The sequence below is a fragment of the Monodelphis domestica genome, chromosome 2, assembly GCF_027887165.1.
Source record: "Monodelphis domestica isolate mMonDom1 chromosome 2, mMonDom1.pri, whole genome shotgun sequence".
NCBI lineage: Eukaryota > Metazoa > Chordata > Mammalia > Didelphimorphia > Didelphidae > Monodelphis > Monodelphis domestica.
In genome coordinates, this window is record NC_077228.1 from 331,752,593 (window position 1) to 331,770,270 (window position 17,678).

The 17,678-nt window shown below is 37.5% G+C and overlaps 2 protein-coding genes across 2 annotated transcripts; both read left to right on the forward strand.

Annotated features, from left to right (window-relative positions):
• Positions 1–709: 709 nt before the first annotated feature.
• Positions 710–1,639, forward strand: LOC100022789 (olfactory receptor 14A2-like). The gene has a single exon (XM_001374489.5). It carries the CDS (start codon positions 710–712, stop codon positions 1,637–1,639), a length of 930 nt encoding a protein of 309 aa, XP_001374526.3.
• A 14,862-nt stretch (positions 1,640–16,501) lies between these two features.
• LOC100022818 (olfactory receptor 14A2-like) lies at positions 16,502–17,428 on the forward strand. Its single transcript, XM_007485196.2, has one exon. The coding sequence runs from the start codon at positions 16,502–16,504 to the stop codon at positions 17,426–17,428; it is 927 nt and encodes a 308-aa protein (XP_007485258.2).
• The last annotated feature ends 250 nt before the right edge of the window (positions 17,429–17,678 follow it).

A 17,678-nucleotide genomic window follows, 5' to 3' on the forward strand; every position in this document is an offset into this window, starting at 1 on the left:
CTGGAATATTTGCTTAAAAAAACAAAATATTTCTGCCTAAAGAAATCCAATTATCTAAAACCTACATTACTGCATAAAGATATATGTTTGTGTGTCTGTCAGAAGTTAACTTTCCCTCACATCTCATTGTTATGATCTTATGCATTTATCACCCTCTAATTTTTTTCTAATTATTTGCACCTCTTTCTTAATCACTTCCCAAAAGTCTAGAAGGTTCATAAGGTCTAAAACTGGACATTGTTTATCTATGTAACCTGTATAATCTAAAACAGAAGTTTATATAGAACAGACAAAAAATTAAAATTTATGTTGAAATGTATATTGAAACATTCTTATTAGTAATTCCTTTGTCTTGAATACAAAGTACAGATTTGTTTCTGTACGGCTTTAAAGAAAGTAGAGGGCCCTCTGGGAATCCCTGTTGATGTTAACTCATGAATTTATGAGAATAGATAATAAAAACAGCTAACATTTATAAAAACACATACCATGTGCCCAGAGCTATTCTAAAAGCCCTAAAATTATAATCTCATTTAAGACTCACAATAACTCTGGAAGGTGGAGATGGTCTCTTTTCAAATATATGAATTTTAATTTTTGATTTATAAACTTTCACAGAGTAGACCTGACTCAGTCTCCATATAGCCAGAGCTGCTCCTTATCTGATACCTGCTTCTTTTCTCTGTACAGTCACAAGAACTCCCAGAAAATGGCCAACCTCACTCTAGTGACAGGATTCCTCCTCATGGGCTTCGCCAAATCTTGGGAGCTGCAGGTCTTACATGCCATACTCTTCTTGCTGATCTACCTGATGTCTCTGATGGGCAACTTGGTCATCTTCACCCTCATATCTCTAGATGAACACCTTCACTCTCCCATGTACTTCTTCCTGAAGAACCTGTCCTTTTTAGATCTTTGCCTTATTTCTACCACACTTCCTAAATCTATCACAAACTCCCTGAGCAACAGTCGTTCTATCTCCTTCATGGGGTGTGTTTTACAGTTCTTTTTAGTCATTTTGTTTTCAGGATCTGAGTTGTTTCTCCTCTCAGTGATGTCCTATGACCGCTATGTGGCCATCTGTCAGCCCCTGCACTATGAAGTCATCATGACCAGGGGACTTTGTGTGAAGATGGCAGCTGTTTCCTGGTTCTTTGGAATTGTGTTTGGAACTCTGTACTCAGCTAGTACATTCACTTTGCCTTTCTGTAATTCGAAGGAGATCCATCAGTTTTTTTGTGATGTCCCTTCATTACTTAGACTATCCTGCTCTGATGTACATATTGGTGTAGATGTGACTATGGCTATTGCTGCTGCTATTGGGATTCTCTGCTTTATTTCCATAACTATATCTTATGGGCCCATCTTCTCAACTGTGCTGAAGATTCCAACCACAGAGGGTCGCTCAAAAGCCTTCTCCACTTGCATCCCCCACCTCACTGTTCTCATGGTCTTTATCACAACCGCAGTCATAGTTTATCTAAAGCCACCTCAGCAATCTGACTCAATTCTAGATCTATTGTTGTCTATGTTCTATGCTGTAGTTCCCCCAACCCTGAACCCTGTCATCTATAGCTTAAGAAACAAGGACATGAAGACTTCTCTGAGAAAGCTAATAGCTGGAAAACATATCTCTTAGAGATAAATGCTAAAGTCTTTTTTTCCCCAAAATTGTAGGATGGCTTTACTGAAAAAGAAATCAGCTGTGCTTTTTCTGTGCTAACTGGCTTGAATTCTTTCTTTGTTTCCTCATGCCAATGTCATTAGATATGAAAATCTGTCTTTTGGGGCACTCATACATCATTAATAAATGGTTTTCAAAGTACATACACTCATTCATTATTATTTCATATTTTAAAACGTTTCTTCTGTTTAAAGTGCTTTTGCAACCTCATACCTCATCCTTATACTAACTATAAGAGATGCTCTTTTACTCCTTATTAAACTGCTTCTCCCAGTTTGTGACTTGCTTAAGCATAGATAGTGGGAGTTAGAATCTTGACCAAAGCACAAGTTTTTTGTTGCATAGCTAAATTATTTCCCCAGTAAATGATATTGAGCAGATAATTTTAAAGTAAAAATCTCTGTTTGCATCTTTTCCTTTGGTCCAGCTTTTAAGTAATCTCTAATGAGGAAACTCTTTGTTAATGTATTCTTAGAGAGTTATATGGGGAAGCGAGAACTTGTGTCTTCTATAGAGTCACATTAGTACTTGTCAGAAACAGGATTTGAACCTAACTTCCTGATGTCAAAATTAGCTCTCCATCTGCCTCACAACACTGTATCAAAGTAATATTTAATATGAAGAATTTCAAATAAATTATTTATAAATAATTTTAAGTTTTCAAATGAATATACAAATAAATTCCTTGAGGAGAAGCATCATTTTTCCATAAAGTCTATTAATTGTATTTCCTCATTTAAAAAGGAATCATAAAGCCACAGACACATAGAGATGTTATATTCTAATTAATCCAATTTCAACCTTATAAATATACCCATATCCTTTCACATATGTTACTGGATGATCAAGTGCCACTACTTGAAAAGCATTAATGTTGCTAGGGTGCAACAACTTCTTATCAATTCCCTGGTCCAATAACTGTGTAGATGTGTTGAGTATGACTAGCCACTGAAACAAATTGAGCTATGCACCCTGTGGTCTTTAAGAGCAGTGAGCAAAATGGCTCCATCTTCCTTGTGGATCCTTCTTTGGAATAATTTGACATATTATTGTATCCTTTTATTTCCTCAAAGGATTGGAGGTCTATTAGAGATCCTTTTCTTCTCCTCTCCACATTCCCTAGTGACAATGATTTAATACAGTTGGGTGGCAGCATTAAAATATGCTTACAAAAGAGAAAAATGAATCCCTACTAGTGTTCTTTGGGGGTGGGGGGGTTTCCCCTTAGCACATACTAGAAATTACAAATCCTGAGCAAATGATATTTCTTGCCCAAAGGGAGGAGGACTCCTCAGAACCTAAGAAAACCACTTGGTTCTTTCTTAGCTCAAAAAAGCCCAAGTTATACCATGACTGGCCTGTCAATGTAGAACTCAAAAATTATCCAAATCTAGTATGAACAGGGAATGCCAGTTCAGCAATGACACAAGGGGTCTTTTCCTTGGGAGAAAGAATATAATGAGTATAATTCATATTTTATAGTCTTTATTTTGCTTAGTTTTTTGTGAACATATTTGAGTTCCTCTGTGCCATGAGCACTTTCTCTGGTAGAGAAAATTTTAAAAATACTAATAATGAAATCCATATTGTTCAATGAGTATATTTTCTAGAAGGGAACATTTTGGGAACCCATACATAAATTTTGTGTGAGAGATTTCCTCAGTTTTATGATGAGATGAGGACAGTCAACCGGAGGTTTAGAAACCTGATAATATGTTTGTAGTTTGAAGCCTAATTCATTTAAGCTATAATCAAAGTCCCATGTGAGGGACCTCCCTCAATCCTCAGTGATTTTTTAAAAAGAAAGAAGAAAATCAAACCAGTAACAAAAATGTAAACATGAATTCGCAACCAATGAAGAAGAAATAAAAACAATTATTAGGAATTACTTTGCCCAACTAAATTCAAATATGTTACTCTAAAAGAAAATGATGAATATTTAAAGAAATGTAAATTGTACAAATTAACAGAAAAGGGGATAGAATGCTTAAACAGTTCAACTTCAGAAAAATAAATTGAACTCACTATCAATGAATTCCTTAAGAAAAAAATACAGGGGCCAGATGAATTCACAACTGAATTCTACCAAATCTATAGTAGTAGTAGTAGTAGTAGTCTCTCGGTAACCAAGAATGACTATTGTCTTTGTGTGTTTTTGTGCACAAAGACACCTGTGCATGAAGATTTAAGTGGAAAAGTCGATGCACAGAGACAGTCCCACTCTCTCAGCATTGGAAGCCTGGGTCCAGTGGCACGAAAAGTCGTTACACCTGGAGACTTCCTCAGCTGCATTGGATGGCCATGTTGTCTTTTGTGCTCCATCATGCCCTAAGCACTCCACAGTGCTTTGCTGCGTCGCCATCTCAGCCGTTGAACCTTCTTATTGTTTTCTTCCATCTGTTCAGCCGAAGCAGGCTTCACATGCTGGGTGAGCAAAGCCCTGGTTCACCAGGGATCGACGACCCCATGGCTACCCTCATAAGGTTTAGCCAGCCTGTCAAAGCCGTTGCCCGGGGTGTGGCCACTGCCAAATGCTAGCAGCTACTAGGAGCCACAAATGAGAGCTGGGTGTCAGGTGAGGGTCAGTGGCTGGAGAGCTGCCCTAAGAGGGCATGACAAGCCCTCCATACCAAAGATATTACTCCTCCCTGAGCACCCCATATAAAAAAGATAAAAAGCAGGGAAACAAAACTATAGACCAATCTGTCTAATGAATATTGATGTAAAATTTTAAATAAAATACAATGTATATTATATAAATATATACACATGTAATTATATAAATATGCTATGACAAGGTATGTTTTATACTAGAAATGCAAAGATTGTTCAATATTAGGAAAGTTATCAGCATAATTAACTATATCAATAATAAAACAAACAGAAAATATGTGTTTACCTAAATATACTAAGAAAAAACTTTTGATAAAATATAATACTCATTCTTTATTTTTTTTTAAAAATCTAGAGAACATTGGTTAAACAGAGGTTTACTCAAAGTGATAAGTGAAATCTCTCTGAAACCATCAGCAAGCATGAACTATAATAGAGATAAGCTAGAAGCATTCCCAGAAAGATCAGGGGTGAAGCAAAGATGTCCATTATCTCCATTGATATTCAATATTATACTGAATATTGTAGCTGTAACAATGAGAGAAGAAAAAGAAAGTAAGAAAATTAATGAGAAAACAAAGTTATCTCTCTTTGAAGATGACATGATGCTGTACTTAAAAACCACCGGAGAACTAAAAACCTAATAGAAACAATAAACAACCTTAGCAAAATTATAATAATAATGATATGATAAATGATCAACATTTCTATATGCCACCAACAAAGTTCACAGCTTGAAACAAATAGATGAACTCCATTAAAAATACTGAAGACAATATGAAAATTGGAGAATGTACATACCGAAACAAAACCAGCATCTATATGAATAAAATTACAAAACATTTGGACACAAAGTCAGATCTAAGACTGGAAAAACATTAACTGCTCATGAGTAGGCCAAACCAGTGAAAGAAAAGTGGCAATATTGCCCAAATTAATTACCTATTCAGTGTCATACCAATCAAATTTCACAAAAATTATTTCATAGAGCTAGACAAAATAACAATCAAATTCATCTGGAAGAAAAAAAAGGTGAGAATATCAAAGGATTTAATGAAAAAAATATGAAGAATAAACTCCTAGCCATTTCAGATCTCAAATGGTACTACAAAACAGTAAGAAGCAAAATCAATCTGTTACTTGCTAAGAAAAAAAAAACAGTGGATCATTGGATTAGATTAGGTAATCAACAGAGTAGTAAACAGCCATAGTAACCTTGTATTTGATAAAACCAAAGATCCGTTCTGTTTGGAGGAGTCAAAAACTGCTGGAGAAACTGGAAAACAGTGTGGCAAAAAATAAGTATAGATCACCATCTTAAACCATATACAAAGATAAAATCAAAATGGACACATAATGTACAAATAAAGTATAACAACCAACAAATTAGGCCAACCAAAAATAGTTTATCTCTCAGACAAAGGAAGAATTTATGACCAAAGTATAATGAATATTATAAGAAGTAAACTAGACAATTTTGATTACAATGAATTAAAAAGGGGTTGTACAAACAAAATCAAAGCAATCAAAATTAGAAGTAAAACAAATAAATGCAAGGAAATGTTTGAAGCACGTATAAAACAGCCTGCAGCACAGAAGTACCACTACTAAGAGAAAGGACTTACATGAACAAAAATATTTGTAGTAACTCTTTCTGTGGTGGCAAAACAATTTGAAATTGAAGGAAAGTCCACAAGTTGGGAATGGTTGAAAAATTGTGGCATATTGTTATTAATGGAATTCTATTGTACCATAACAAGCAATGAAAGGATAATTTCAGAAAAAAAACTGGAAAGACTTGTATTAACTGATGCAAAGTGAAAGTGAGCAGAACCAGGAGAATACTATCTACAGTAAGAGAAATAGTGAATGATAATTAACACTGAAAGACTAAATTATATTCAGTAATGTAAGGATCCACAGCCAGAGGAAAAAACTACTAGAGTATGAATGCAGGTTGAACCATACAATCTCTCAAATTATTTCCCTGAAGATTATTTTCTAATATGTGTGATATATGAGGAATAGGGAAATTTGTATTTCATTTCAACAATGGAAAAACCATCTAAGATTTTTTTCAATCTGGGAGGAAAGGGGAAGGTGGTAGGGAGAAAATTTGTATTGCCTAAGTTGGTTTTCCTTTTCACTTTGGTCAAACTGGTTTTGTAGATGCATGAATTTCTTTTGCATTATTTCCCACTTTTCCTCCCAGAAGGCTTCCATCTTTTTGATCCTTTCCAATTCAAATTCTTCATGGGTTTGTGGAGAGTTTCCATTTCCTTTGGAAGGTTTCGATGTATTTGCTTGTGTTTCCTCTTCTATCTCCTCTGTATTTTGTATTTTTGCTCCATAAAATGTGTCCAAAGTTTCCCCCTTCTTCTTGTTTTTCTTGGAGTTTTGAGGCTTTTCTGTGGAGTTTTCCATCTCTGAGTGGGGAGGTCTAGCTTTTCTTATCTCTGTCTGCTGTTCAGAGGTTTTAGCCACAGGCAGATTGTCTGTTCTATGTGGTGGTTGTTCTGTCTTCCCGGGAAAGCCAGGAATTGCTGTTCTTTCCATGTTACTGCCCTCCTCAGTTCCCTCCTGATGCTTCTCCACTGCCCCACTTCCACGCTCTGAGCCTGGCTTGGCCCTTTCCGTGAGGTGTTTGTTTCAATGCCTTAGCCAGCCAGAAGAACCTGCACTCTGAGGGGGGAGGGGCCATGGCTTCCAGGAGCTCTGAGGGCTCCTGGTAGGATTAACTTTTGCTGGGGTGAATTGTGTATGCCCTGAGGCAGGGACCCTCCTTGAGACTCGGATGGAAGGATCCAGCCAGGGAGTTACAGGCTCCCCCCGTCACTCTCTGTTTTCTTGCTGTCTGTGTTGGGTGCCCCCTCTACTGAGTCAGGTTGTTTTCAGGAGGTGGCCTTCAGAATAGTCAGCCCTGAGGCTCTGAGGTTCCCTCTGCTGCCTCTGACTCAGCACTCTGGGTTGGTGGTGGGTGGGGCCTGGGACCTTCCCTCTGCCTACCCTTAGATATGAGTGATCTCGAGTTCTGGCTTTGGGGGGGGGGGAGTGTGTACCTTTTGATCCAGGTCCAGGAGGAGGGTTCCCGAGATCTATCCTGTTGTTCATTTTGAATTTCAGTGCCCTAGGTGATTATAGCTTGAGATGGGTAAGGAAGGTTTCAGGAGATCTGAACTCCAGCTTTCCCTAAGCTGCCATCTTGACCGGAAGTCTTGGGCAAAGTAATTTTTAATGATTGCCTTAATTTCCTCTTCATCAGAAGTGATGTCCCGGGGGCAGCTGGGTAGCTCAGTGGATTGAGAACCAGGCCTAGAGACGGGAGGTCCTAGGTTCAAATCCGGCCTCAGCCACTTCCTAGCTGTGTGACCCTGGGCAAGTCACTTGACCCCCATTGCCTAGCCCTTACCACTCTTCTGCCTTGGAGCCAATACATAGTATTGACTCCAAGATGGAAGGTAAGGGTTTAAAAAAAAAAAAGAAGTGATGTCCCCCTTTTCATCATTGATGCTGTTACTTTGCTTTTCTTCTTTCCTTTTTTTAATTAGATTGACCAGTACTTTGTCTATTTTGTTTGTTTTTTCAAAGTACCAGCTTCTTGTCTTATTTATTAAATCAATAGTTCTATCACTTTCAATTTTATTAATTTCTCCCTTAATTTTTAGGATTTCTAGTTTGGTTTTCTGCTGGGGGGTTTTAATTTGATCGCTTTTGAGTTTTTTTTTATTTGCATTTCCAACTGATTGATCTCTGCTCTCCTTAGTTTGTTAATATATGCACTCAGGGATATGAATTTACCTCTGATTACTGCTTTGGCTGCATCCCAAAAGGTTTGAAAGGATGTCTCACCATTGTCATTTTCCTCAATGAAATTATTAATTGTTTCTATGATTTCTTCTCTAACTAAACGATTTTGGAGTATCATATTGTTTAATTTCCAATTAGTTTTTGATTTGGTTTTCCATGTACCATTACGGATCCTTGTTTTTATTTCCTTGTGATCTGAAAAGGCTGCATTTATTATTTCTGCTTTTCTGCATTTGTATGCCATATTTCTGTGACCTAGTGTCTGGTCAATGTTTGTGAATGTGCCATGTGGTACTGAGAGGAAGGTATATTCCTTTTTGTCCCTATTTATTTTTCTCCATATGTCTACTAATTCTAATTTTTCTAATATTTCAATCACTTCTTTTACCTCTTTCTTATTTATTTTTGATTTGATTATCTAAATTTAATAATGGTTGTAATATGGTTTTACTGTCTATTTCTTCCTTCAATTCTCCTAGTTTCTCCATTAGAAATTTGGGTGCTATATTATTTGGTGCATACATGTTGATTAGTGATATTTCCTCATTATCTAAAGTCCCTTTTAACAGAATATAATTACCTTCCCTATCCCTTTTGATCAGGTCTATTTTTGCTTTGGCTTTATCAGATATCATGATTGCAACTCCTGCCTTCTTTCTGTCAGTTGAGGCCCAGAAGGTCTTACTCCATCCTTTAATTCTGACCTTGTGGGTGTCAACCCGCCTCATGTGTGTTTCTTGAAGACAACATATGGTAGGGTTTTGGATTCTAATCCATTTTGCTATTCGTCTACGTTTTATGGGTGAGTTCATCCCATTCACATTCAAAGTTATGATTGTCATTTGTGGACTCCCTGGCATTTTGATAGCCTTCCCTAATTCTAACCTTTTCTTCTTCGGCTCTACCTTTTAGTCCAGTGATTTACTTTGAATCAGTCCCCCTTGTCCCCTCCCTTGATGTATTTCCCTTTCTAGCCCCTCCTTTTGTTCCCTCCCCATCCCCCCTCTTCTTCCCTCCCTTTTTTATGTTCCCTACCTACCTACCCCCCTTTGTTTTCCCTTCTCTTTACCCTTGTTGGGTAAGATAGAATTCAAGATCCCAAGGGATCTAGATGTTCTTCCCTCTCAGAGTTGATTTACCTGAGAGTAAGATTTAAGTCAAAACTCTCTTCCTCTCCTTCTTATAGGAGTTTCCTTCCCCTCCCCTTTCCATGTGAATCTTTGTGTGAGAAAGATTATTCTATTTGGTCTTCCTTTTCCCCCTATTTACACAATACATTTTCCCCACATATTAATATACATAGATTGATATAAATATAGTCCTTATAGAAGAGAGTTTAAATAAAAGAAAAAGTTAACATATTTCTCCTTTTCCCTTTCCATCATATTTACCTTTTCAAGTGTTCCATGCTCTTTGTTTTTCGATATCGAACTTTCTACAGAGCTCTGGTCTTTTCTTTGCAAAAACTTGGAAATATTCTATTTTGTTGAATGCCCATACTTTCCCTTGGAAGTATATAGTCAGTTTTGATGGGTAGCTGATTCTTGGTTGAGGGCCCAGCTCTCTTGCCATTCTGAAAATCATGTTCCATGCCTTACGGTCATTCAGAGTGGAACTTGCAAGGTCTTTTGTGACCCTGATTGGCATTCCTTTATATGTAAATTGTCTTTTTCTGGCTTCTAGTAAGATTTTTTTTTTTTGCTTGAAAGCTTTGGAATTTGGCAATTACATTCCTGGGAGTTGCCTTTTGGGGATTTAGTGTAGAGGGTCTTCTATGGACTCTTTTAAAGTTTGTATTTCCCCCTTTTTCTAGAATCTCTGGACAATTTTCTTTGATTATATCTTATATTACGATGTCGAGTTTGCTGTTTATTTCTGGCTTTTCTGGTAGTCCTATTATTCTTAAATTGTCTCTTCTTCAATTTTCCAAGTCTATGTGTCGGTGAGATATTTTATGTTCTCTTCTAATTTCTTGGTCTTTTGGCTTTGCTTTTTTAATTCTTGCTCTTTTACATGCTTGTTGTCTTCCAGTTGGCTGATTCTGACCTTTAAAGCCTGGTTTTCCTTTTCACTTTGGTCAAACTGGTTTTGTAGATGCATGAATTTCTTTTGCATTATTTCCCACTTTTCCTCCCAGAAGGCTGCCATCTTTTTGATCCTTTCCAATTCAAATTCTTCATGGGTTTGTGGAGAGTTTCCGTTTCCTTTGGAAGGTTTCAGCTTTTGTTTGTGTTTCCTCTTCTATCTCCTCTTTATTTTGTATTTTTTGTTCCATAAAATGTGTCCAAAGTCTCCCCCTTCTTCTTGTTTTTCTTGGAGTTTTGAGGCTTTTCTGTGGAGTTTTCCATCTCTATCTGAGTGGGGAGGTCTAGCTTTTCTTATCTCTGTCTGGTGTTCAGAGGCTTTAGCCTCAGGCAAATTGTCTGTTCGTGGGTGTTACTGCTCTCAGTTCCCTCCTGATGCTTCTTTGTTGCCTTACTTCCACGCTCTGAGCCTGGGTTGGCACTGTCTGCGAGGTATCTCAGAGCCCTTGTGGGCCAGCAGGGCCTGCACTCTGAGGGGGGAGGGGCCAAGGCTTCCCAGAGCTCCGAGGGCTCCTGATAGGATTAACTTCAGATGGGCTGGATTGAGTGTATCTTAAAGCAGGGACCTTCCCTGAGACTAGGAAGGAAGGATCCAGCCAGGGGGCTACAGGCTCCCCTCTGTCTCTCTCTGTTTCCCTGCTGTCTGGGTACCCCCACAACTGGCTCAGGTTGTTTTCAAGATGTGGCCTTCAGAATAGCTGACCCTGAGGTCCTTTTGCCGGCCCTGAGGGTTAGTGTTGTTTTAGAATACCCTGCACTCTGAGGAGGGAGGGGCCATGGCTTCCCAGAGCTCTGAGGGCTCCTGATAGGATTAACCTCAGCTGGGTTGGATTGAGTATGCCCTGAAGCAGGGACCTTCTGTGAGACTCAGACAGAATGATCCAGCCAGGGGCCTACAGGCGCCCCTCTGTCTCTCTCTGTTTCCCTGCTGTCTGGGTGCCCCCGCGACTGGCTCAGGTTGTTTTCAGGATGTGGCCTTCAGAATAGCCAGCACTGGGGTCCTTTTGCTGGCTCTTAGGTTCCCATTGCTGCCTCTGACTCAGCCCTCTGGGTTGGGGGGGGGATGGGTCCTGGGACCTTCCTTCTGCCTACCCCTTAGATATGAGTGATCTCGGGTTCTGGCTTTTGGGGGGCCATACCTTTTGATCCAGGTCCAGGAGGAGGGTTCCAGGGATCTATCCTGTTGTTTGTTTTAAATTTCGGTGTCCTAGGAGCATACAGTTTGAGATTGGTAAGGAAGGGGTTTCTGGAGATCTGAAATTTAGCTCTCTCTAAGCTGCCTTCTTGACCAGAAGTCTCTTTCTCTTAACAAATTGAAAATTATAAAATATTAACGCTTCTATGACAGTAATAATCCCCTTTTGGTGTAGCTTTTTGTAACACTTTAAAGAGTATGCTTTTTGTTATTTGGATTGTTTTCTTTTGCCAGAGTGAGCACTTAATTTATATTTATCTGTAGAATATGAATCTGGGTGGGGTTAATAAAAAACAGTAATAAATTTAATTCAACACTGGGATTTTATATGGTTATCAGAATGAGATATAAGATATCCAAACGTCCTAAAGTATCACTCAACTCCCAGGAGTTGTACTAATAAGCTGGCAGTAGATTCATGTGCCTGAATTATTCTGGGACTTAGGGCACTGAATGGCTGGAGGAACACTCTGGAGAATCCTACTCTATCAATCTGAAAGAGTGCTCCAAAAGTCAAGGACTTGTATCCCTAAAGGAAACTAAAATGATGCAAGTATCTAGCAAGTATTTTAGCATCAGAGAAAACATTGAGCTCTAAGAAACTTAATTCTTTACTGATACTGACTACTATAGACAAGGTAGAAAGGAATTAAATTGTAGTTAAGTCATAAAGGTTTCCTATCACAGTATATTTGCAGTGAATCTAGGAAATTGTGGGGTCAAACTGGATTTAGGAATTAGAAGAAGGGTCACTAGAATATTTTGTTACCTTTCATGTCACAATTGGCACTAGGAATCTATTCCATTTGTGAAAAATTATGCAATCTCCACTTAAGTATTTTGGATAATGTATAGAGAACTCATGGTCTGCCCCTCAAGAAATGAATGGATAGATAACAAGGTATGAATTTTAATTTTCCCTTATGTGAGCATATATGCATAAGTATTTTATAATTATTATGAATTCATAAGATTATGAAATTATGTTATAAAGAATATGAAATTGTCAAAGATGTTAAAGACCATTTATGTAAATGAGAAGAGTATTTCTGGGAAATTGATTAACTATAAATGAGGTCTCAAGTACAAAAATTAAGGCAAAATGTAAGAAAAATTGAAAAGAATGTGAAGATGGCTTTGGGCATCATCTTACTTCCCATTTATTCTCTCTTAAATTTTGGCACCTTATTTTCTTTATGCTCTAATAATATATATCCCTGATGCTGCTCCCTTGCTATTTAGTCAGACTTCAGAGTTGGCTCTCCTCCCTGCAAATGCCTCCTTAATCAATAGCTTTCTTCATGCTTTCTCCAGATCCAAAAGTAGAAATCTATTTCCAATAACACATTTTAAACATTCATTCTGTGTTCAAAACACTCATTCAAAAAACTCAATAACCTATTAAGTGAATAGTTTACTGAAAAAGGATTAGAGACTGAACTATGGTTGTGGTTGAGTGAATGAAAGTAAGAGACAATATGAGATGTGAACATAGAAAGCACAAGATGTAGAAATTTATTGGATGACTGGCAGGTGAGAGAGTTCATAAGAATATCAGGTAAGTTTTGAATCTGAGTGGCTAAAAGAATTAGAATGTCCCTTGTCCATAAGAAGGTATTCTATTGAAATGGGATAGAGAGAGAGTTAGTAGAGATTATACTTTCTCCTTTGGATATACTGACTTTGAGATTTCTATAAGATATCTACTTTGAAATGCCCAAAAGGAATTTCCAATAGGCAGTTGATGATGCAAATTTTATGCTCAGGAAAGATATCAGGTCAGGAAATATACATAGATGTATGGCCAGTTATAAAGAAAATAATTAAACCTATGTGAATTGATCTGGTTATAAAGAGGATCTAGGAAGAGTATAAACGCAAACCTGTAACAAAGTCTTCACATCTAAACACTCTTAGAAAGCATATAGTAAGAATGAAGCAACAAAGAGAAACACAAATGATTCATAAAATAGATAGGAAGAGAACCAATTTTGGGCAGGGTCAAAAAAATCCAGAGAGGAAAGGCTATAAAAGAAACTACCAAGGAATTTCAGAATTGCATATAAGCAAAAAGTAAGTCTGGAGAAAGGAAATCAGAACAATCAGGTAAAAAATTGGTGACTTCAGAAAGCATCATTTCAAGTGATTGATGAGATTATGTAGCAGGTTAGAAAGCATGAGAGTCCAGGAAGTGAGGTCCAAAAGTATAACCACATGTTTCTAAGAGTTTTCTAGGATAAGAAATGAAAAAAAAAACCTGATGAAAGATAAGTAGTTAAAAACCTTAATGCCCTTTTAAGTAGCAAGGAAGCAATCAGTAGATAAGAAATGATTAGAGAGAAATGCATGAAATCAATGAAGACAGAATAGGAAAGAATCAAGGATATATGTAGAGTTTCACTTTTGTTTAGACACATTGCCTCACATTTCTATTAAGAAGGGGAAGAGGAGAAGAGAATGAAGGATGTCAATAAACAGAAAATAAAAATCTCACCAAGAATGGTTTATATCTTTTTAAAATTAAGTATGAAATGATGTCTGGACTGATAAGGATGTTGATTTTTTAAAGGGTGTGGGAAATTTAAAGAGAAAAAGGTAGGGAAAAGACAAGGTGAAGAATGTAATTTAAAAATATACTTAAGAAAAGATAAAAAAGAATTGTCTGGTTGAATTGAGAGAATTAAAATTTACAATGACCCCAGTTGGTGCAGTTTTTTTACTTTCATCAGTTCCATTCAGTAGCACAAATGTAGGATGAAACCAGGTGGATTGAGGAGCATAAACAAGTTCACTTTGGTGGGTTGTGGTCTGCATTAATTTAACAGGAGACAAAATGGTTAAGTAAATTAGGAAAGTTAAATCAGAGCAGGTGTGATTGCCAAGGAGAGAACTCAGGAATGTGAGGACTAGAGGATCCAGGGAAGACAAAGAAGATGATAATGGAAAGTAAGATTTGGGAAAATGTGGATATTTTATTAAATACAAAATTTCTAATCCCAAACACACCTATGAAATTCATTGTTTGCAATTTTAAAAGGTCTTTATGTTGAAAATAAAAGTAGAGAATTAGTCTTTCCAAACTTTGACCTTTCCATTTCTGCTTCTGTGTATTTGCTAGCAAGGTACCTGGAATATTTGCTTTAAAAAACAAAATATTTCTGGCTAAGGAAATCCAATTTTCTAAAACCTACCTTACTACATAAAGGTATATGTGTGCGTGTGTGTCAAAAGTTAACCCTCCCTCCCATCTCATTTGCTATGATCTTGTGCATTTATCACCCTTTAAATTGTATTCTAATTCTTTGCATCTCTTTTTTTGCCCACCCAGCAAAAGTCTACAAGGTTCATAAAGTCTACAACTGGACATAATTCATCTATATGACCTATATAGTCCAGAACAGAGGTTTGTGTACAATTAATAAAATTTATGTTGAAAAGTATATTTAAACATTCTTATTGGTCATTTCTTTGTCTTTGCCCTTACTTGTTTCTGTATATCTTTAATGAAAGTAGAGGGTCCTACAGTCATCACTTTCTATGTTAACTCATAAGGTTATAAGAATAGATAATGAAAAACCAGCTAACATTTATATAAACACATATCATATGCCTGATGCTGTTCTAAGAGCCCTACAATTATTATCTCATTTGAGACTCACAATAACTTTGGGAGGTGGGAATGGTTTCTTCTGAAATCTATGTATTTCAACTTATGTATTTAAATATCCAATTCTAAGGAAGGGGTGGTAAGCTTCACAAGAATGACCCAGGACAGAAGACTAAGATTCCCTATGAAAGATGTAGCTTTGGCCACTCAAAAAGCTTAGTAAAAGCAGAAGTCTGTTGTCTCTGCTTCTCTCAGGCTCAGAGGGCAAGATGACAGCCCTCAGTCCTCCAAATGCAATCTGACTGCTGTATAGTTATCACAAAAACTGTTTTAATGAAGTAAAGTAACAAGGACTGGGTGTGGGAAGAGGAACAAGGTGGTCCCTAGCTTAAGAAATATAGGCTCCACTCACCAATTACTAGGATTATAAAAAGCCTTTTGTCAGTATCTTCCAAGCTATCTCACACCCTAACCTGACTCTGCTATAACACCAAAATCCCTGCACTAGCTTCCCTAATCTATGGCCTCTCCAAAGCAGTCTTCATAAAAAGTCAGTAAATCAAGTTGGCTGGATAGAAAATGATGACCAGGTGAAAGGGTCACCAGGGTCTGCAGGCTACTCCCTGTAGAAATTATGGAGTAATCAAATCAATTCTGGTTCAAGCTGGGTTTCCTCTTCAGACTCAGACAGGTAGATTTATAACAAGATCAGGAACAGGCTGGAATAATTCAGGAACAGACAAGACTCAAAAATCGGGACCACACAAGGAACAACAAGCAGGATCAGAGAAATAAATAGTAGTCCAGAAGTTGGGAACTTTTCTCATTGCCCCAAACAGCTCCTCAGGGCTGGCAGTTAACTCCCAGAAGCCCCTCAGAGTTCTGAGGGACCCAGGAACTCCACAGCTTCAACTTCATCTCCCCTCTTTATCCTGGGTTTCCATTCTTTTTCAGAATCCTTCTCCTTTGCATTCCAGTGAAGACCTTGAGCTTTTCACTCTGCATCTCTTTGCACTTTCCTTGCTCTCTTACTCCATTCTCTCACCTAAACTAGATATTTTTAAGGGATAGAAAGGAATATAGTTTTCAAAATATATTTAGTTTTTTACATGGCAGTTTTAAAATTGTCTTTATTTTTATTTTAATGACAAATTTCCACATATGTCTTCTGAAGTTATCTGATCTATATTGTCTCCCTCCCTTCTTCCCTTTCCCCTCCCAGACTTGACAAGCAGTTCTGTCTGGATTATATGTGTATTACCATGAAAAATATTTCCATATTATTCATTTGTATCAAAATATATTTAAAAAATAAAAAATTCATGGGCATAAGGTTAGTAATCTAATACTTTCATCTTATCATTGAGCAAATGGCAAAACCAAAGAGGAGTTAGACTCTGTGATTTATAAACATTCACAGAGTAGACCTGACTCAGTCTCCAAATAGCCAGAGCTCCTCCTTATCTGATACCTGCTTCTTTTCTCTGTACAGTCACAAGAACTCCCAGAAAATGGCCAACCTCACTCTAGTGACTGAATTCCTCCTCATGGGCTTCTCCAAATCTTGGGAGCTGCAGGTCTTACATGCCATACTCTTCTTGCTGATCTACCTGATGTCTCTGATGGGCAACTTGGTCATCTTCACCCTCATATCTCTAGATGAACACCTTCACTCTCCCATGTACTTCTTCCTGAAGAACCTGTCCTTTTTAGATCTTTGCTTTATTTCTACCACACTCCCTAAATCTATCACAAACTCCCTGAGCAACAGTCGTTCTATCTCCTTCATAGGGTGTGTTTTACAGTTCTTTTTAGTAATTTTATTTGCAGCATCTGAGTTGTTTCTCCTCACAGTGATGTCCTATGACCGCTATGTGGCCATCTGTCAGCCCCTGCACTATGAAGTCATCATGACCAGGGGACTTTGTGTGAAGATGGCAGCTGTTTCCTGGTTCTTTGGAATTGTGTTTGGAACTCTGTACTCAGCTACGACATTCACTTTGCCTTTCTGTCATTCCAAGATCCATCAGTTTTTTTGTGATGTCCCTTCATTACTTAGGCTCTCCTGCTCTGATGTACACATTGGCGTAGATGTGACTTTGGCTATGGGTGTTGCTTATGGGATTCTCTGCTTTATTTCCATAACTATCTCTTATGGGCCCATCTTCTCAACTGTGCTGAAGATTCCAACCACAGAGGGTCGCTCAAAAGCCTTCTCCACTTGCATCCCCCACCTAATTGTTCTCATGGTCTTTATCACAACCTCAGTCATAGTTTATCTAAAGCCATCTCAGCAATCTGATTCAATTCTAGATGTATTATTGTCTATGTTCTATGCAGTAGTTCCCCCAACCCTGAACCCTGTCATCTATAGCTTAAGAAACAAGGACATGAAGACTTCTCTGAGAAAGCTAATAGCCCGAAAACATATCCCATAGAAATGAATGCTAAAGTCTTTTTTTCAAAATTGTGGGATGGTTTTACTGAAAAAGAAATCAGCTGTGCTTTTTCTGTGCTTACTGGCTTGAATTCTTTCTTTTTTTTCCTCGTGTCACTGTCATTACATGTGAAATGCTGTCTCTAAGGGCACCCATACATTATTAATAAATGGTTTTCAAAGTATATATGCTTAGATAAGTGTCCCAAAATATATTAATAATTTATAATTTTTAAATCTTTCTTTTGTTT

Bases quoted from the DNA above. Each gene is read 5' to 3' on its own strand.
- LOC100022789 (XM_001374489.5), top strand. From the start codon at position 710: ATGGCCAACCTCACTCTAGTGACAGGATTCCTCCTCATGGGCTTCGCC.
- LOC100022818 (XM_007485196.2), top strand. From the start codon at position 16,502: ATGGCCAACCTCACTCTAGTGACTGAATTCCTCCTCATGGGCTTCTCC.